This window comes from Periplaneta americana, chromosome 3 (assembly GCF_040183065.1).
Source record: "Periplaneta americana isolate PAMFEO1 chromosome 3, P.americana_PAMFEO1_priV1, whole genome shotgun sequence".
NCBI classification, from domain to species: Eukaryota; Metazoa; Arthropoda; class Insecta; order Blattodea; family Blattidae; genus Periplaneta; species Periplaneta americana.
In genome coordinates, this window is record NC_091119.1 from 208,629,099 (window position 1) to 208,650,300 (window position 21,202).

Sequence of the window (21,202 nt, forward strand, 5' to 3'; positions counted from 1 at the left end):
AAATTTTTTGAGTCTTGTGAGCTTGACTCTACTACTAGATAAAGTAGGTCTACCTCTGAGACCTGAATAATTTCTACTACCGTATGTCTACACTTTTTTTATGTATAGTACACCCGTACACTTAAGGATATAGTGGATTTATTATAAACAATCTTTGGTGTGCACATCCTCTTTAATAGCAGACTAGGAAAAATTCCACAACTTTTTTAATAGGTGCTGTGGGCATGCATTAACTGTGTTGCTGTCACATGAAACTGCCTTATCTTGAATTAGTATGACATTTCTATCATAAGTAACCTTTGCACTATTCAGCAGAGGCTTACAGTGATAAGAGGGCAGATGGAACAGCACAGAGAGAAGGGTACCAATGTTAATTCCATGTCAATACGAGTACATGAACTCTTCATAGTACTTAGTAGACTCGGGTAAAACCTTATTCACGTGTTTCTAGAATACACAAACATTCATTTTGCTGTGTACTGTATCTTCAGTGACGTAAGTATATTATTACTCTTTGTAATGTATAACTAATTTGCTCATTAAGAACTGCGTTCTTCTAACGGAAATGGGAAAATAATCTTGCTAGTATCTTAAACTAAAGTGAGTTTATTGATTCAGTCACTGATTAACTAATTAATATTTTCTCAATAGAAGAAAACTACCGGAATGTGAATGAAACAAAGCATTATCTGCCACAAAAATGAGCTGTACAGGAAGAAACATCTCATTGTGAAGTTGAAGCTTCCTCACACGAAGTATTAAAATACTGTTACAATTAACATACCAAAATAAAATAGTTTTTGACAAGCCATTGTCTGTACAGCATCTTTTACTTATGGGTGGATTTTGTTCATATTTAATATTTGTAAATAAATTTATCTAAACATGTGTACAGGTATGGAAATGAAATTTGGAGCTCCCTTACTGTGTTGCAGCACACTGCGCATGTGCAGTAAACAAGAGCCCCTGTATGTATGCTACTTGTGGACAGTCGTGCGAAATTTTGCCTACATACAGGTGGACTGCCATCAAGACTCGCTCCAAATTTTAATTCTGTATCTGTACATTGAATAAATTTATTTTATTCACATAACTTCTGCAAAAATTAGAAAAAAAAATAGTGATTTGATATGATTGTCTAGGTAGTACTGCCCCATGAAAAGGCATGATCTGTGTCTAGTTCAGTTTCAAATCTACACCTACTGAAACAAGAATGCAGTAACTTAAGAATGAAACGTAATATGGATTTCAATGATCACAAATTAACATTACTATAGTTTGACAACTTCAAGTGAAACCCCGTAAAACACACCAACTTCTGGAATCTCTCTTTCTTTCTTCTCTCTCCCTCGCTCCTCGTCATTCAGCCACCAATCACCACGTAAATATCTGACAGGGTGTGTGTGGGCATCGCGACCAATAGAAGAACCACTCTCCAGTATTACCAAAATAACGGATTCTTCATTTTTGCCTCTACTGTCAGCTAGGAAGGTTCCATTATGCTAGCATTGCTGGCAATAGTCAACCTTTTAGTGCTTTTGTTAGCAGGTTTGACAAACTGTGAGTGGACCTGCAAGTACATAGTGCATAGTGCTCTCTCCCTTCTCCCCGTGCTTTCTCACTCGGTCAGGGTTTCAGTTCGATTCGTCAATCTATACCTTGCTATACAATATTCCTTCTGCTTATATAGCCTACTGTACATTAAAAAAAAGTAAAAGGTAAAGTTATCCCCGTAACATGCCATGTAGGCACTTGGACGGCATGGAGGTAGAGCCCCATGCTTTCCATGACTAGAATGAGGTGGTGTGGTTGGCACCACGCTCTGACCGCCTTTTACCCCCGGGAAAGACCCGGTACTCAATTTTATAGGAGGCTGAGTGAACCTCAGGGCCATTCTGAAACTTTGGCAACGAGAAAAATCCTGTCACCACCTGGGATCGAACCCCAGACCTTCTAGTCCGTAGCCAGCTGCTCTACCAACTGAGCTACCCCTTAATTATTTTTTCATTGTGCAACAGTGTCAGCAGAAAGTGTAGTGTCACATATTTAGGAAATGTACAAGAATACGCTATGAATGAAAAGACCCTGGAAAGTACAAAGAGTCGCTAAAGTCACGCACTGCTTGTAGGGTGATTCATTCGCTATTGCCAGAAGGTGGAGTAGGCAGCCAGCTAGCAGTTTGTCAGGTACACGAGCTGCATTCTGTGAATGTCTGCATATGCACAGTTTTACAGCAAAGAGTCTCCCTTGTGAAGTATTACAGATACAGTTCTGTACGAAACTGATGTCATTTGTTTCAATGTCAGTTCACAGGTAAAAATGTTCCAACCGAACTGCAATCCAGAGATTAGTGGAAAAGTTTGAAGTAACAGGCTCTGCTCTGAATAAAAGAAAATCTGGTAGGCCTCGCATTCTCAGTGAAAAGAAATTAGATGAAATAGGTGCCAGGCTGGAACAATCTCCGCGAGAATTTTTTAAAAACCTACCGTAGCTCAGGAAACCAGTTCGTCAGTAGCAACAGCAACCAAGAAACTTCACCTACATCCATGCAAAACACAGGTGACCCATAAATTCATAAATAAAACTTCGACACATGAACGAAAATTTATTCTGGAGATTGCAATTGTAGAAACTGCACTATTATTACCGATATTAGGTGTATAAAATTAAACCTAATGTAGAAACTGATGACAAAATTATTCTAATTGGGACAATTTTATTGTTATGAAATTAAATATTTCATTTTGGTTCCGTAACATATTTGTGCATTGATGGAAAACATTTCCATTATCTTACGAATGAAAACCAATGAATAAGGTAAGTCTGTTTTTTTCTTGTCGTGGTAATGGGATTGATTTAACTGAAGAGAGAGCCCACTTCAGTTGAGGCAGCGTGCAATCTTAGAGACTCGCTGTATTTACCTGCCATTTCTTATCTATTAGTCATCTTCGCCTATTAACATAGACAGTGGTGAACTCTTGCCTTACATTTACTCCCACATAACTGAACGGCAAAAACCACCAAGAATTTAGATTTCACACCCAGACATCGAAATGAACACAATCTTTAAATGTAGTGCACTGAAATTTGAAACTCGCTAATTTGTAATAAAGGTGTTCTGCTATCTTACCTTAAATTTACGTGCATGCTTTGAGCACAGAATGGAATTACTTTTGTGTATTTCAGCAAAGCCAAGGTATGGAAGGCGTACTGCGGGTAGAAGAAGTGAATGCTTTGGGAAATGAACAATTTGTCTGGATATTCAACAACATCGTTGAAAGTTATCCTAGTGTTGCTACGACCATCAGCAAACAACGGCCATTTGCAAGTGCAGACCACCTAGCTGATGCAGCCGCACAATACCTTGATCAGCTCACACCACCGGGTGGGTAACGAGACTGATCTGTGTTCCAAGATTACACCAACTGACCTTCACAACAGTGTTTCATTTCCGCACTCTCATTACTAACAGGCCCGCAGAATCCTGTCCTCTTCTTTATGAAGCACAATTGGTGCTGAAATTATTTCTCTGAATGAGACACAGCTGAGGTATCTGACCTCTAATACTCTATCTGCTTCCAAAGGCGAAACTGTTCGAGCTGCCTGTGGCCAAATTCGTCTTAGTTTATAAGAGAACATTCTACACACCAATTCACATGAACTAGTGATAAACTTGACAAACTAATACTAATAATAATTCTGTAGCCAAAATTTTTCTGGTAATTTTCGATTTTCCAAAAATAATTGGTGTTAACATGTATAATTAACCATCCTGAAACCGAAAATAGCCTTTTTTAAATTTTTGTTTGTATGTCTGTCTGTCTGGATGTTTGTTACCTTTTCACGCGATAATGGCTGAACGGATTTCGATGAAAATTGGAATATAAATTACGTTCGTTGTAACTTAGTTTTTAGGCTATACGGCATTCAAAATACGTTATTTAAAAGGGGGGTTATAAGGGGGCTTGAATTAAATAAATCGAAATATCTCGCTTATTATTGAATTTTGTGAAAAATATTTCATAACAAAAGTTTCTTGAAAACTGATTTCTGATAAGTTTTATTCTTTGAAAAATTTTGATAGGACTGATATTTAATGAGATAAATGAGTTTTAAAATTAAAATAACTGCCATCTAAGGCGGTGTAATGAAATAAAAAACAAATGACTTCGTCTATAAGGGGCCTTGGACAGCAACAATCGAAAGCTATGAAAGAAAGCCTACAGATAATGTTTCTGTGTTTGTATGAAGTAATATCAGAAGCTAAATTAACCGATTTGTATAATTAATTATTATTTCACCATTGGAAAGTGTAGTTTCTCTGGATGCTATAATGTTATTACAGTAACTTCTGAGTGAATTGAGGACAGGTAAGATTAAAATAGCTTCTTATGCGCAGAAGACTTGATAGGCTATTCTGTACATTCGTTTCCTGTATTTCCTAAAATAATTTTTATGCACACATTAACTTTCATCTCAGAGAATTAACGAACGAGAGTGTATTGATTTAGTACGCAGTAATAGTACGTTAGCTTAGCAATCAATATTATTTTATAATTCAAATTTTAACTATGCTCAATTGAATCATGTTAAAATATATAAAATATTATATGCAATAAATGCAATGCAAAAAAATTGGGTAATGAGCCAAGCAGGTTATGTTGCGCTGTTGTAAAAGTTGTTCCTCCTGAGATTTAAGAGCTCCCACAACAAATTAAAAACTTTCTTACTGGAGTACAACCATTATCAGCACATCAGCACACTTTTTTATATACTATAATATATAACATAACATAATAATAAATCTGTAGCCAAAATTTTTCTGGTAATTTTCGCTTTTCCAAAAATAATTGGTAATAACAATTAAGAAACATGTTAAAGGAATTGTCATGGCATCAAATGAGTGGTCTCTGGATCAAAATGATCGCATTTTAATTTTTTAAATACAATTTAAATTAAGTAACATATTAAACGATTTATTCTTCTATCAAACACGAATGTTCCCTGGATTAAATGTCCTATTTTAATTATGTAATTATTTTATATTTCTAACGGGTGCAGCGGAGCGCACGGGTACGGCTAGTACTAATAATAATTCTGTTCAGACATTATTTACTTGGAGCTTGAAATTCCTAGAAATATGAATGTGCGTTCACCATGCTTTATAGTCAGTAAGTGAAATAATCTCTTTCAGGTATACTTGATTGATCTGCAAATACCACTGTGAGTAATGAACGCCATTATGAGTTCTTCATTGTTGTATCTAGGATTGGTATTTTCCGGGCTAGGACTCACGGCCAACAAAGCTTGGTACCGGCCCTCAGAAGCACACACACCTAACCCTTTCTCCGACAACTGGACACTATGACAGCCAATCAGAACACTGAAGCCACTGGTGGTGACGACAAGCAACCCTCCCACATCTTAAATAATGACGTGCTACACACAGCAGAGCTCTCCGCTCACGTGTACCACACCACTAGACAAACCGTCTGGTTGTATTACCGACAGACCATGGCCCTCTAGCCCGGAAAATACCAATCCTAATGATGCCAGCTGTGAAAGCCTAGTTCTATTGCAAAATTATTTCAATTACTTCTCTGATTATACGTAGATAAAGAAGAAGTGTTACGACTTCACCCTGACCTTGCTGGACGACTGGCTGATGAAGGCAAACTGACAAGTGAATCCACTATGGAGCAGCGGAGTGCTGGCTTACACAATCTGTCACCAGAAGACAAGGCAAAAATTAACCAGCTCAATGCAAGGTAGTGCATGCAAAACTGGATGCATGTCTCAAGACTAACAATGCATTCAGGAACGCACAATAATTTTCAATTTAAGGTCCTCAGATTATGAAGTTCAAATTACATTAAATGCCTACAAAACAGAACTCCCTACATGTCCCTCTTCACAATAATTGTGTTACTTTACTTACAACCCAAATTCACTCCTAAGCAAGCTCGCTTTCCGAGTTGAAATTATGGAAGATGGGTGCAATATCCATCAGTTCTTCTTGCTTCATCACTAGGGCCTGGAAGTTCATGCCCTAAAAACTATTACATATGCCATCAGAAGTGCAAAATATGCACTAAGACGTTTTCTGTAACAGTACGAATGCTAATGAGTATGAAATTACATTATTCCTTAGAAGTTGAAGCAGAGACGTTCTGTTTGCTTGGCTGAGGTTTTCAAATTAAAAACTGTATCTGTTGTACGTGAAGATGCTTTCGTATCGTGAAAACTTCTTTCCATGTCACACGAGGTTGTTGGGGTGTATTTATACTATGTTAATTGTTCCACAGCAGAGATAAAGTTTTTGGTGCAAGGATTTTCCTTCGAATATCACTGTTCCATATCACTTCTGAACTCATTTCTTCCCATTCATTTTCGTAGCACTTATAAAGTCATAAGAAACTTACAAGACTTTATCAATGACAATACTAGTTATTACTTCACCGAATAATATGGCAATAATATAATATAACTGATTAAAACATTTCAACTTCACTACTTACTTTAATTTCAGCACATTTGTATTTATATGACACTTTAATAAAATGATATGACGATAATAATTCACATTAAAACATCTTTTACAAAGAACAATGTCGGCACTGTCTATTAGAGTTCCATATCACTTCAAACTTCGCTTCATTTTTTATTATTCATTTTCTTAAGACATAAAGTTACATGGATATTTCAAGACTTCATTAATGACAATTTGGAATACTGGGCTTTGATTTCAAAACTTCCCAGTCTAAATAAATATTTCAATTAAATTAAATTTAAACAAAAACAGGTCAATTTAGATAATGAGAGTGAAGTCTGAAATCAGTGATAAATGCATTTTAGATTTCACCCTCTCATCCCACCCCCTTTGAAATTTCAAATGACACGCCTATACTACGATACTTAAATTTTGGAAGAGTATTAAATTATCTATAGGCCCTACATATGAAGGATGAGAATGGGATACCTAGTACAAAGCTACACTTTTAACGCAAATAATTTTTTTTTTAGTTCGTTTCATACATGGGGAAGCTACTAGTAAAATATTAAAAAAAATTACTCAACAAATGACGTAAGAATATGTCGAAGAAATTATGATGCCGCACTTAATAGCATTGGAATCTAAACCTTTAATACGCTCTACTATAACAGTACATTATGCAACGAGCCTATAATGATAGTAATTAAGACGCGAGTATGTTTGTTTATGAAACGAGCGCGAGTTTCATAATTTTCATACGAGCATCTTAATTACCATTATAGTCAAGTTTCATACGACTTTTTATGCTCGACCATATTTCTAACTTGATATTATTCAGAAGTATTCATTTTATTTGTATCTGACTGAAGATTGGAAGTGACCTTGTGCATAGCTCGTGAATTGTGACATGTGCGCAGACACGAAAGTGTTGATTTTTTTCCGAGGAACAATAATGTCATTGACCTTGATGTAATGTAGAGAATGTATAACCTGGAAATTGATTTAGAATTGAAAAACGAGATGACAAATTGAATTTATTTGAATATTATTTACAGCCTCATGGTCTAGTGGTCAGAGCTTCTGGCTATAGTTCATGAGGTCCCGGGTTCGATTCCCGGTTAGAGCACAGGAATTTTTCCTTAAAGGGGATTATTCCTGTGTTCGTCCATGGTCTGGAATTTAGGTTAAGTTTAGATTTAAGACCTCTCCTGGCACCACATTATCATAATCATCCTATCACATCATCGGGGTAATGTAACTCCGCCTTCCAGGCGCCCCAACCCCAGAAGTGGGTTACAACTAAGCCATGGCCAGGAGAGAAGACCAGAAATGTCGAAAAGATAACCTGGTGGCATTGGATAAAAAAAAAACAATTAACGCTAATTATTATAGTAACAGAACATAACCTTCTGCGACAGTATTGGATTTCCAGCCTCCGTGACGTTTCCCTAGTTGTCTTTCGATTGCATATCCGAGAATAATCGAAAACCTGAACTTTAATGAATAGGTGTACTTTAATGAGGTCCATTAAAGGACTGCTACCAGGTGTATAATTACTACATTTCGGCATGGTCGAGCATAAAATTTTGTATCACTCTCATCCTTCCATATATTCGTTTTCTATCGTCACCTGCCAATCTGGACTGTTATTGTCAGTCAAACCAACTATTACATTAAATGCTCAACAGATAGCCTTTGTAGTTTTTTCTTCTCACCTCTGATCAACAATAACAACAATCCAGGTTCAATAATGTATAGGCTACAAAAGCATTCTAGTAAACATTTCACAGTGATTTACTTAGGTAAAAAAAACACATAATTCTTTTATGGATCTGACATAACCAGACCCAGTCGTGCGCACTGACACACCATTATACTCACATCACGATCAAGAGAGTACATGTCCATGAAAATCTCAACAGAATTTTTGAGGGGGTTAACACAGTGTTCCAGAAGTAATGGTCAATAATTTAAATGTGAAAAGTACGAAGTAAAATAAAAATAAGTGCTGTTGAATATTGGGGCACAAACGATAATACACATTTTCTGTCAAGAACCACTACTGACTATTAAACATAAGGCAGTGCAATTTAAGTTTCGGTTTCAATATCACAGGATTTTACAGTTACAAATACAACATGTTAAGAAATGTTACAACAGGTGCTCAGAATGCTGTCCTCGCAGCTCTGAAGTCTTCTCTGCACTGAGCTGCGAATCCTCTCGTTTGCTGACAGGCTCCTCCAGTCCTCAACTATAGTAATGTGATAAGTGTACACTACGCTTTTACAAAAATTCAAAGTATTTAAATCCGGTGATCTGGAAGGTCACAGTGCAGGTCCTCCCCTACCTATTCACCAAGATGACGAGTCACACCTCTCAGAAGAAGTGCAGCACTTAGGTTGGTCAATTATATGCTCTCCGAGTTATATTGCCCAGATAATAATGTCGTGACATTCACATGTGACAGTTATGGAAATTAAAAATACGATCACAATTAAGCTAAACCCAGTTAAGTCCATAAACAAAATGGTGTTCAAAACAGGGCGATCAGAACACACTGACAGGGTTCCTCAGGAGTGACGTCACTGGTCTTGCTGTGCTCAGTTTTCTGTCACGTTCTTTAGGCTTCGAATTTGTGACAATGTGAATTCCTTCTGCCACCAAAGTCAGAAAATGGAAAGCCACAATAAGTGAATGCAAATCTGGGGGGGGAGGAGGAGTAGTACGTAAATTAAGAGTGAAGTAAGTTGATACGTGTATATTGTACTGGTTCTGGTTGTCATGTAATTACTTGAGGTTTTAAAGATATCTGTTCTTTGCTAGTCAGCGTAGTTCCAAATGCAACTATCGAAGTTTGTGAAGATGATTTTTACAGTATGACAAAATTGTGCTTACAGCTATCAAGAGAAATTTGGCTTCCCGTTTGTGATATGTGCTCGAGAAAATAAGGCAGCTGCTATTCTACAAGGCCTGCAGACCAGACTGCACAACTCACGCGAGAAGGAACTGGAGACCGGCATCGCTGAAGTGAAGAAGATATGTCGCCTGCGTGTGAAGGCACTAGTATTGAGTGAGAATTAAGAGTGGCTCAATGTTATGAGTAACAAGGTGGGACAGGAAACATTACTGTATAGTTGAAACATTATAAATAAGGGAAAACACACTGTTCATTGTTGGAGGTGCAGAAGACGAGATTGGTATAAAACAAGTCATTGTGTACAACTAGCTTACATTAATAATAACGCACAATGCTGTTACCAATGGCAGACTGTCGACAAAAAATTCTTTTTATTTGTTATTTAGCAACACGAGCTTATTTAGCACAGATAGCAAGGTAAGCCCAAGAATCACCATGGGGTTACATGATATTTGTCTTACTCTTAAAAAGAACCGAACCAGATAATCAGACCAACTCTCACTGCTTGTTACCTCTAGAAGAAGTAACAGTCTGGTGGCTGAACAGCACAGTTCTGTTTTTGAACATGAATTTAGTATGTTCATTATAATTTTATCAAATGAATAAATTAAAACATGAACAGGCAGACAGGCAGGACCAACTGAATGGAAATAGACTTCTAGGTATTCCACAGTTTCCTGTAATTTAACATTTCCAATGTTAAATTACTGTAGCTGCATTTAGATTGGCAACAGGCCATGATTGTTTGGCCAAACACCTGCATAGAATTGGAATATATCAGTCCCCTAACTGTCCATTGTGCAACTCAAACCAAGAAATGGATTCGGAACATCTCAAAATCTGTGCTTCAGTGGCTGGCCATGATAATATCTTTGAAAAATATTGGAGTGCAAGAGATCAAATGACTTCATTGTCAAATGCCTGGCATTAGAAAACAACAACCACATTTCCAATGTCTCGAAACTACATACAAGTTCCATCATCAAGATAAGCATGCAACGCCAGAGGGACCTTAATGATGGAACCTGTATATGAAAGACTAAATGTAGATGCTGTACCATCTTACAACAATGAGATTCTGCTACACACACATTCAAGGAGTACATATTGTTACCACATTTACAAAAAAATAAATACATTCACATTTTACATGATTTAAACAATAAAAACATTTTATACTGCCAGGTCTGTCCAACCTGTACATACAGCAACACCCATGCTGATTGTTGTAACAGAGTGCGATCTCATTGGTTAAGTTAAGCAGAATAACAGAACTGACCCGACATTCAACGACAGCTAAATTGTTTTGTGTGCAATCAGTTATCCCAGAAGATACAAAAGGGAGGGGGAGGGGGGAATGTAATGTTGGGAGAAAAATAAATGATCTGAAATGTCAGATCAGAAACATTTCAAAACAGGGCGTTTAAGAGTTCGTTTCTATGCCTGCCAGTACATCATGCTCGAAGAAGGAAGTGTATAAGTGGTGGTAACTCTCCTTTATCAGTTTTGATAACAAACATTCTGCAATGATATATTGAATTAGATGATGACATCGTCCTTATGAGAATTGTGACATAGTTTTTACCCTGTAACCTTCATTTGTTATCATATCTTGTCAATAAATTTACCAGTGAATTATATTTTCCTATAATGTGACAAATAAATAATTTATCTTACATCATCCTGTGTAAACGTGAAGATTTTCTGCAGTTGTGGCATACCAAATTCTTAGAAACAAAATAATCTTTATTATTCCAGTCATATATGCAGTAACATTCTGGCTTTCCTGGTTCGAAGAAACATTGTGAATTTACATTCTCTCTTTCTTCCATTCCACTGACGCCAGGCCCTGCAGTGCACAAGCATGAATACCAACTTAGCAGTGTAAGTAACCACAGCATGCCATGGTACCAGGAGTCCTGGACAGTTCGTAACTTAATTACAAATCATGGGACGTTTAAATTCAAATAATACAATTAAATATTGGCAAAACAAATCAAGTATTGCTCTATGAACACACTTTAAAATAAGATATCACGTGTCTACACTTCTCAGCAGTATGGCTTAGCACTAAAGCTTCCTAAGCCTTTGAGAAAAAATACCCAATTTGAAATTATTTAAATCACTTGCATAAAATGTACAAGATTAACATTGGCCAGGTTGTGCAATGGCACTGTTCTACAAAAATCAATAGCAGAGCACTAGCATATGCTGCACCAGCTGTTCGCACATTGTGATTATTACTGGTATTTCCTACTTACGAAACTTGGCATTTCAAAGTTTAACGGCACACTAAGCATACTGCCCTCATAGCTTCAGAGAGGAGCAAATAAGTACATAGTACATCTATTGTAATACTGACACTTCAAACTGAAAATGCATACCTCTACAACATTATTGACAGAATGATGGATGGATGATTGATTGAAGTGAGAGAAGAAGAATTATCAATTAAATGGTAGGCCTACACGATGATAATCCCGTCCTTGCAACAGTTCTTTAACTCCTGCATGGCTCAATGTGATCTGCCTTCGCTGTCCACACACGAAGAAAGAGAAACAACTGGAATATTCGTTAAATCGAACACCGAGACACTCCGCGAGATGGAAGAGTTTTGACTACAGCGCCAGGCATTCAATAATTTCTGTTTTTCGTAACCAGTTGCGCACGACTCTACCGTGGATGCTAGAAATGTATATTCCACCAAATCTCAAGCTAGATTTTCCAGCATTACAATATTATTCTCCTTATACTTCGTATAATTAACGTTGAAGGAAAAATGAACATACAACAGACACAAGTACCAACATAACCAGCACTGAAACATAAAACGGCTTTCTTTCTGATAAAAATAATTTTGATGTAACTGGGTCTTATGTAAATTAAAAGTTTCCCTGTTCCCAGGGTAAAGGTACAATCACACATCGCCACTTTTGCAGCGCAACTTTTGTACTGCAGCTGCAAAAGTTGCGTGTCGTGTTCACACGTAAGCCAAAAGTAGCGCGCTGCACGCTACTTTTTGTGCTGCGCAACCCAAGTGCAGCAAAAGTTGCAACTGGAGGTTGCGAGTCTGTTCACACGCAAGGCACTACTTTTGCAGCCGCAGTCATGCTGCAGGTTTCCATCTCCGTGTTGACTTCTCAATATACATTTCGTGGTTATGTTCGCATTATTAAGAAACTCATGCGAAAGCTTCCTTATCTATTATTTGCTTTCCTGTCTTATAGTATTCAGAAATTGACATTATCTTTACTATAAAGCTTTTAAAAACGCCTATATACTTAAATGATAACCAACAGTATATTCACGTAATCAATGTTGGCAACCCTCCTGTTTGGAACTACGTTACGGAAAATTTTAAAAATGAATTATATTGTCAGCAATTATGCTCAGACTGTGTTGTGTATTTAATAAGTGTTACAAATAATTTATTTTCATCACATTTAACATTAAAATATATCCAAGCAATAAAAGTATCATTGGCACATTTGGGTAGTAATACTGGTTGCAACCGCAGCAAAAGTTTCAACAAAACCGATATCAAAAATGCTGCGGCTGCAACCCTGAGAACCCTGTTCACACGTCGCTACTTTTAAGCTGCGCGCAGCATGGAAAAGTAGTGGGCACCAGGTTCGGCAGCCGCTACTTTTCAGGTTGCACCATTGTTCACACGCCGCAGTACGAGAGTTGCGCAGTTTTTTGTACTGCAGCGCTGCAAAAGTAGCGATGTGTCATCGTACCTTAAGAATTAGGAATAAAAGAGAGAGAGAAAGAAAGAGACTGACTTTGGACCTGGGAGAGGAAGTGCATTCTATTGTGCTCTTGGTTGTAATTAGCATTGACGTAGCTTGGAATATGCTTTTTTATTATTAAATAACAATACATAAGTTACCATTACAACAATCCCAGTTGTTTCTCAACAACGGCGTGGGGCTGTGCCATCTGCTCTCTGAAGTCAGCAGTGTTCAGGATGTCCTCGAACCCGATCTCCTCATCACGGCCGGTCAGCACATCAGCCATGAAGCCTGAGCTTGGCAAGAAGGGTAGCCGGCCTATCTTCTTTGCTGCCTGGAGTTCCATATTCAGCCGTAATGGCACATGGAGGCCCTGGGTGTTGCGCAGCATCATCATGTCCATCTTACGCCTGTTCTCTGCATACTATTCAACAAATCCATTACTACAGTAACTCAAAAACTGCTAGATCTTATAAAAGACTAATGACTAATGCTACACTTTACATTTTTTAAATCCCAATAAAACAGTGTTATTATTCGGTTGAGAAACTTTTATCATCCAGTCTGCTGTCGAAAAATCTGAAAGTTAGAATTTATAAAACAGTTATATTATCGGTTGTTCTGTATGGTTGTAAAACTTGGACTCTCACTTTGAGATAGGAACAGAGACTATGGGTGTTTGAGAATAAGATTCTTAGGAAAATATTTGGGGCTAAGAGGGCTGAAGTTACAGGAGAATGGAGAAAGTTACACAACACAGAGCTGCACGCATTGTATTCTTCACCGACATAATTAGGAACATTAAATCCAGACGTTTGAGATGGGCAGGGCATGTAGCACGCATGGGCGAATCCAGAAATGCATATAGAGTGTTAGTTGGGAGGCCGGAGGGAAAAAGACCTTTAGGGAGGCCGAGACGTAGAAGGGAAGATAATATTAAAATGGATTTGAGGGAGGTGGGATATGATAATAGAGACTGGATTAATTTTGCTCAGGATAGGGACCAATGGCGGGCTTATGTGAGGGCGGCAATGAACCTCCGGGTTCCTTAAAAGCCAGTAATTAAGTAATAAAACTGTGTTGTTCAGGTAGATGGATTATCTAACAAAAAAAAATGAAGATAATTTCTTTAATATAAGAAATAAACATTTATAATAAATTCATTAATTGGTTTATTGGTCCATCTACATTTATCAAATTTGAATATTTTCAAGACATTGAATTATAGGCTATCATCTTGAGACTAGTAGTAGTACTATTGCCTTATGGCATCTTCAGGTCTCATATTGAACACATTACATACTCATCTGGTACAGAATATGAAAAACATGTGTGATTAACTTTACAAAATATACACTGAAGAATGAATATCATATAAATTATGTGTTAAAATTTACAAAACATCTAGTTAAAAACAGGATACACTTGTCTAATTTCTGGATGTACTAGAGGGGCATATTGTTAAAAAGTTTGAATTATTTGTATAATATATAAGTTGAGAATTTTTAACAGTTAAAATGCAGTATGATGTAGTAATATAGTTTAAACAGAGGTAAAGGTTAGCTCCACTGGAGGCAGACGTTAACTGTGCATGATAAATATCTGAAACATAACATGTATAATGTGTTTCAGTGTGATGAAGGAAGATATAATAATTGTTTATAGATGTACAAGATCTTAGGACGTCCTTCATCTACCGATGCAATATTACAACTGAGCTGTACATCAATTGACACCTAGTTGTACTGCTCGATTATTTGAGAAATGTCAATCAACGTGCATGCTAAGTTGGGTAACTGTTCATTAATAAACTTGTCGAAAGTCAGCTTTATGTTCAGAATATCTGGTCTTGAAATTTCTTTTTGTTTGTCCAATACATTTGTGCTCACAGTTTTTACATTGTAAGAGATATATACCACTGTTGGAAAATCTGTCTTTGTTGTGAATTTTATTGAGTATTAATTTAGTTAATTTATTATTGGTTCTAAAAGTTGTCTGAATATATATATATATATTTTTTTTTTTTCCAAGAAGCTGGCTAATTTTTTAAGATATATTGCTGGGTTTTCTTGTTATGTTATGACGAACCAATTAATGAATTAATGTATTACAAGTGACGTCTAAAAAATAATAATGTCTATGAAATTGACAATAAAGTTTTATAACTTTGAGAAGCTGAATTACACGAGTAACTCACAATAATTCAAACACTTTAATTATGTTATTTGTATAATACAGACTTATTACATGCTGATACTACACACAATTACAAACTTTGCTGTTTTGAAAGCCGCCATATTGGGTATAACTTGGAATTTCAACTGGAAAAGAGGTCGTGCGCCCACTCTAAATTGGCACAATAAGTGTTAAGATAGCTCAATTCCTCTAGAGAATATCGCACATTACTTTCCATAAAATTGGATACAACTTTGAAATTCCAAATGGAAAATAAATACAGTAATATCAAAAAAATGTTAATAACACGAACAAACTTCTTTTTAAAAAATGTGCTTAACATGCTGTCTATTTTCAGCAACTTTCCGGCAAAAGGAAGCAATGCCTAGGAAGAAACTTCTAATGTCGTAGTGAAACAGAAACTTTACTGCCACCACTACTACTATTATTATTTATAATATACAGGGTGAACACTAAATGCCAGATCCTGTACTCATCTTTTCTAAAAGTTGGCGAGATTCTGTGTGGCAGCTAATGGCTCATTTACCACTATGCAACACAATCAGGCTGATTTTCTTACTCCTGGAATGTCCTGTATTACGAAATTAACTATTTGTTTCTGACACAAAATATCTTTACCTGCAATTCCCCCTTCTCCAGAGTGTGGACAGGTGCCAATTTCGACTTGGTTGATTGCAACCTGCAACAATCAAATATAATGCGTAGGTAAATACGTTTCGCTTGTTAACTAGTGCTGAGTTCTTGGCAATGAAGCCACTGCTCTCCCAAGTTCTCACACACAGTGGATTCAGACATTAATGAAAATAATTCTGATCTATTTCTTCCTGGAGACTGCACAGTGGACAAAGTGGTGGAGAAATAATTCCAGTTTTTTCAAGTGTTTTGACAAACTGTCATGCCTTGTGAGTAATCACTCCCATCTTTCATTATTTGAAATTTCGTGAAACAGTACGATATCATATTTCAATATTTTGAGTTGAATGGTCTTTAACTGTTGACATGAGGTTTCTCTTCTTAGCAAGATGGTCAGCAGGCAAGTATGATGAAGCACTTGACATTTGCAATGCAAAAACTGCTTGCTTCTGAGTAATTAGGCATTAACCAATATCAGTCATATTGAACAGCAAATGGTAAGAGGAAGATGCTTGCGAGTTCATCACAAGCTGTGGAGTTTCTACCTCCTTGAAAAAAGTACTACATAAACTAAATGTGCTCACAATTTCCTTCATACAATTTGGTAAGAACATTGTCGCATTTCTAAAGAAGGCTGCAGTTACTATTTGCAAACTGTCAAAGTAATGTCATGAACTGCTGGGTCTGTGGCCACAGTGCTACCCAGGTGGCCCAGGTTCAATCCTTAGTGAGGCCTGGGTGTAATTTGTGGTGGACAAACCAGACGTTGCAGAGGATTTTCTCGGGATACTCCTGTTTCCCTCTTTCATCCCACCAACTCTCCACTTCCCCCTCATTTCAACTATCATCTGTCAAAAAAACTAGGACTGAGGTGATGTCTGGGGGGGGGGGGGGAGTATGGGATTCCGATTGGTCTGGTTCAAAGGACTTGGAGCTCTGGGCTATGAGTTCGGGCTCGTCAGCAGATGGAACCTAACTGCAGGCCCAGGAAGGATGGTCTGTCTGTCAATGTCAGATTCACAAATGTCACCCGGGCCATCCATCAGATTTAGACAATCATCGCATATAGGGTGTACAATGGGCCTGAATGGCCTAAGTGCAAAGATCCAGCCCCTGTGAAATCAATCAATCAAACTGCTGACTTTCTTGCCAAAAAAGGATCCAATTTAATTCAGAATACAAATACAAGCCTACCTTTTACATCCATCAAAAGACTAATTAAAAACAAATATAAAATCAAGCAAAACCAAGCACTATGTACCAAAGCCAAAGATGGAGGATTTTAATAAAAAAAAAACAGAAATTATTCCTGAAATCCCACGTAAATCTGCAGTAGCAAAATTCAGACTGCTTACAGAACACTATTATTTGGCCAAACACTTGAATAAAATAGGAATTTACACAAATTCAAATTGTCCTCTATGCAACAAAGAAGAAGAAATGACTGAAGATCATCTACAAACCTGTGAAGTTCTACCTGATGGATCCACCACAGAGAAATATTGGAGAGCAAGAACGCTAATGGCTTCGTTGCCAAAGCCCAGCATTAGATAACAACAACAACATGTTACGAAATGGACTTCGAACATAGTTACTCCATAAATAAAAACTAAAGATAGCCACGAGAGAAGAAAGTGTAACTCACAAATTTCATTTCATTAAATGTCACCATAACTTGAAAAATAATACCCATGTCCAAAAAAATACTAAATATGAGGCGCGTCCATAAAGTAACTTTCCCACTCATCCCACACCTAGCAAACCATATGTTGCGCGAAGCGACTGTGTGTACGTGATAGAGGAATGTCCTGGCATGGCGCATGTGCTAGCAGAACTTCCCAAGTGCTCTCAGTAGCTTCGTTGCATTGGTTGAAGATGGACGTTCCTATTCCAGCTCCCGTCGTGTGAAGTGCGGTCAGTGATAAAGTTTTTGGATGCACAGGGCATAGCGCCGATTGAGATTGATCATCAGCTGTGCCAGGTCTGTGGGCCTAACCTCATGAGCAGCAGATGGTGCATTGTTCCACAAGGTCGTCTGTGATGATGGTTGGCTGCCCACTGCGCTCCTCGTCATGCACATTTTGGTGTCTTGCTGAAAACTGTCTACAGCAGCAACGCACCATCTGCTTGCCCATAGACCCGGCACAGCTGACGATCAATCTCAATCGATGCTATGCCCTGTGCATTCAAAAACTTTATCACTAACCGCACTTCACGCAGCGGGAGCTGGAATAGGAACGTCCATCTTCAACCAATCCAACGAAGCTACTGAGAGCACTCGGGAAGTTCCGCTAGCGCATGCGCCATGCCAGCACATTACTCTATCACGTACAAGCAGTCGCTTCGCGCAACATATGGTTTGCTAGCTATGGGACGCGCCTCGTAGATTAGGTCTAATATAGCTCTTACAGTACTTGCCACAGAATGAGTTAAGACACTCACCCACATGTCAGCGCATCAGGTATGCCGTAACTCCCTTCTGGCACTCTGATTCTCCCCGGGCCAGTGGGCTTGGTTTTCAAAGCAGGCAGTCCAAAACTCTAGAAAGAAAAAATGGGTGAATCGGAACATTCTGCAGATTATGCCTTTTGAAATAATAATAATAAAAAAAAAAAACGTGCGAATACACATAAACATAACGTGCACGTGTATCATTTTATGCCATGAGACTTCGGCACAACCAGTATGTCTCAAGTCAACTGCAGAAATTTCCTCAACGTAGTATATCCAGTAGTCATACAGATTGTGTGATGAGGTCCACTCAAAATGGAAAATTGGAACATGAGTTTGTGGCAGCATGTGAAGGGAATAGACAAAACATAAAATTCTCCCTCAGCTCAAAACAGTGTGATTTTTATGTTTCCTCGTTCAATGAAAGCGAAAATATATATATTTTTTCGTGCTACCTCTTTTCAAATAAACAGTCTTCATGGAATCCAGCTTGCTATTCTTTTGTTTACAATTGCCTACACTTCTTCTTTTGCTAGTTTCTTCCCCAAAAAACTAATCAAACCTAACCTGTCACAGATTCGTATTATATGCAAATGTATACGTGCTGTACGAAGAGAACTACTCAGCGCTAGTTTAGCTCTTATCTCTAAATCAGTAACAGACTTCTCTATAGTACAGAAACGTACAACAGGTGTAAGACTGTAACATTATAGGGATATAAAAAGGGGGCTATTTAATAAGATGCAATTGATAGTCTCCAGATTGCCACGCTGATTACGTTAGGTTCGTTTGTGCATAAGTGAATTTAACTCCGTTCTTTGCAATGTATTACAGTGTATCTTCTTTGGAAAGTACACTTATCGAGTATACTTACATTTCCATAACATTTTCGCGCTGTGCAATGTAATTACATTTTACGAACAGAGAACAGATATTTTTGCAATGGAATGTCATTTCCCTCGTACAAACCACCCAAAACATAATCTCACAGCTGTATAAAATAAGTTATCCTGCTTTTAATGCAAAAAATAAATACGTAAAATAAGTAGCAGCAGTTTTTATGTGCAAGTCATGTAATGAAGTTGTACTCATCCTTTGAACGTAAAATTCAAATTGCCAATATATGTCCAACACGGTTAAATCACTAGCAATTACTTTCTTACCATTTTTGATGAACTTTCAAAACTTGATCCCAAATCCTCTTTATATAATTTCAAAGGCAACTGTGATATTGTTATCACACCAATAAAAACAACAATGAAGAAATTAATATTACCCTATTAGCCACAATCTAACAGTCATTACAAAACAGTGTTGCCAGCAGAGTTGCCAACTCGATTCTTAAAAACTCGCAAAGTTACATTACAGAAACCGCTAAATTGCTATATTGTCAATGTAAAAATAAGGTTATTTTACCGCTGTGAGTGTTAAAAAACCGCTAAATCCCTTATATGAGCAGAATAAATTTCATAAATTTTACCCGCTAAACAAACACTGAAAAACGCTAGATCTAGCGGAAAAATCGCTAAATTGGCAACACTGGTTGCCAGACTGTGAAAAAATAATTCTTCATATCCTATTCACAAGTTTCCGCTCAAATTAGGGTCTTTTTTACATTGCACTTACATAAACAATAATTGAACATCTCTGATAAAAGTTACATTGTGTTGCAACAAATCAGTGGGTATTAATCTAAGAAAAGGAAAACTGTTTACATTCTTTCTACCAATCTAAGCTGTCATAACTGCTCTTTGCAACAAGGCGGGAAAATTAGATTTTTGGAAGTAGATTTTACAGATACTGTATTTTAGGCGAGCAGGAAATTAAAGCGAATTTTTTTAGAAAACATAGGACAAGAGGGCTATAATAGAGTTATAAATCCTTTTGTTCTAGTACATCTTCACCCGAAAGCCATTTGCTAAAATCAGAGTAAAAATTTAATATAAATATCAGTTCATTGTGCCTTGCTTGTAGCCTATATTGATTTTAGAATAAAAATTGAAAATCCCAAAGTTACTTCTAGTAAACCTTCATAAAATATTTAAAAAGTTGATGATGGAAGAGTGGAACAGAGAAAAATTCTCTCCGCACTGGGATTTGAACCCGGGTTTTCAGCTCTACGTGCTGACACTCTATCCACTAAGCCACACCAGATTCCCATCCCGATGTCGGATCGAATCCTCTCAATTTAAAGTTCCACCTCTTGGGTTCCCTCTAGTGGCCTTCTGGCCTCCCTCATGCACTGCGTCATAGACGTATGACAGTGGCATAATGTCCACACATGTGCAGAGGTACATTCGTTATGAGTGACTAAATGGCCAGGATCCGACGAAATAAGCGCAGTCTTAAATCACAAAGTGATTATTTTTCGCATATCATATATTACGATGTACCAAAGTACTTATGATATTTCGGTGCAATATTTCTGCGTCATCATATGATGAAGAGCTGAAAACCCGGGTTCAAATCCCGGTGCCGGAGAGAATTTTTCTCTGTTCCACTCTTCCATCATCATATGCGAAAAATTATGACTTTGTGATTTAAGACGGCGCTTATTCCGTCGGATCCCGGCCACTTAGTCACTCATAATGAGTGCACCTCTGCACATGTGTGGATACTATGCCATTGTCATACATCTATGAAGCAGTGCATGAGGGTAGGCCACTAGAGGGAACCCAAGAGGTGGAACTTAAACTGAGAGGATTCTATCCGACATGGGGATGGGAATCCGGTGTGGCTTAGTGGATAGAGCGTCAGCACGTAGAGCTGAAAACCCAG

The 21,202-nt window shown here is 37.5% G+C and overlaps 2 protein-coding genes and 1 long non-coding RNA gene across 5 annotated transcripts in view; 2 read left to right on the top strand and 1 right to left on the bottom strand.

Annotated features, from left to right (window-relative positions):
• LOC138696994 (uncharacterized) overlaps positions 1–21,202 on the top strand; it is a 164,614-nt gene that overhangs the window by 29,984 nt on the left and 113,428 nt on the right. The window lies entirely within an intron of this gene.
• Positions 310–11,091, top strand: LOC138696987 (2-oxo-4-hydroxy-4-carboxy-5-ureidoimidazoline decarboxylase-like). 3 transcript variants are annotated; one of them, XM_069822558.1, is made up of 5 exons: positions 310–495; positions 2,307–2,559; positions 3,187–3,385; positions 5,615–5,768; positions 9,391–11,091. In XM_069822558.1, the coding sequence occupies exons 3-5, from the start codon at positions 3,199–3,201 to the stop codon at positions 9,572–9,574; spliced, it is 525 nt and encodes a 174-aa protein (XP_069678659.1). In that variant the 5' UTR covers positions 310–495; positions 2,307–2,559; positions 3,187–3,198; the 3' UTR covers positions 9,575–11,091. The 3 variants fall into 3 exon arrangements, with proteins under 3 accessions (XP_069678659.1, XP_069678658.1, XP_069678660.1); XM_069822557.1 differs by lacking the exon at positions 2,307–2,559 and having other exon boundaries at positions 311–495; XM_069822559.1 differs by lacking the exons at positions 310–495; positions 2,307–2,559 and adding an exon at positions 582–600.
• On the bottom strand, positions 10,814–19,746 carry Pomp (proteasome maturation protein). Its single transcript, XM_069822560.1, has 5 exons — positions 19,588–19,746; positions 18,416–18,513; positions 15,959–16,019; positions 13,303–13,568; positions 10,814–11,259 (listed from the first exon to the last, which is right to left on the bottom strand). The coding sequence occupies exons 1-4, from the start codon at positions 19,588–19,590 to the stop codon at positions 13,305–13,307; spliced, it is 426 nt and encodes a 141-aa protein (XP_069678661.1). The 5' UTR covers positions 19,591–19,746; the 3' UTR covers positions 10,814–11,259; positions 13,303–13,304.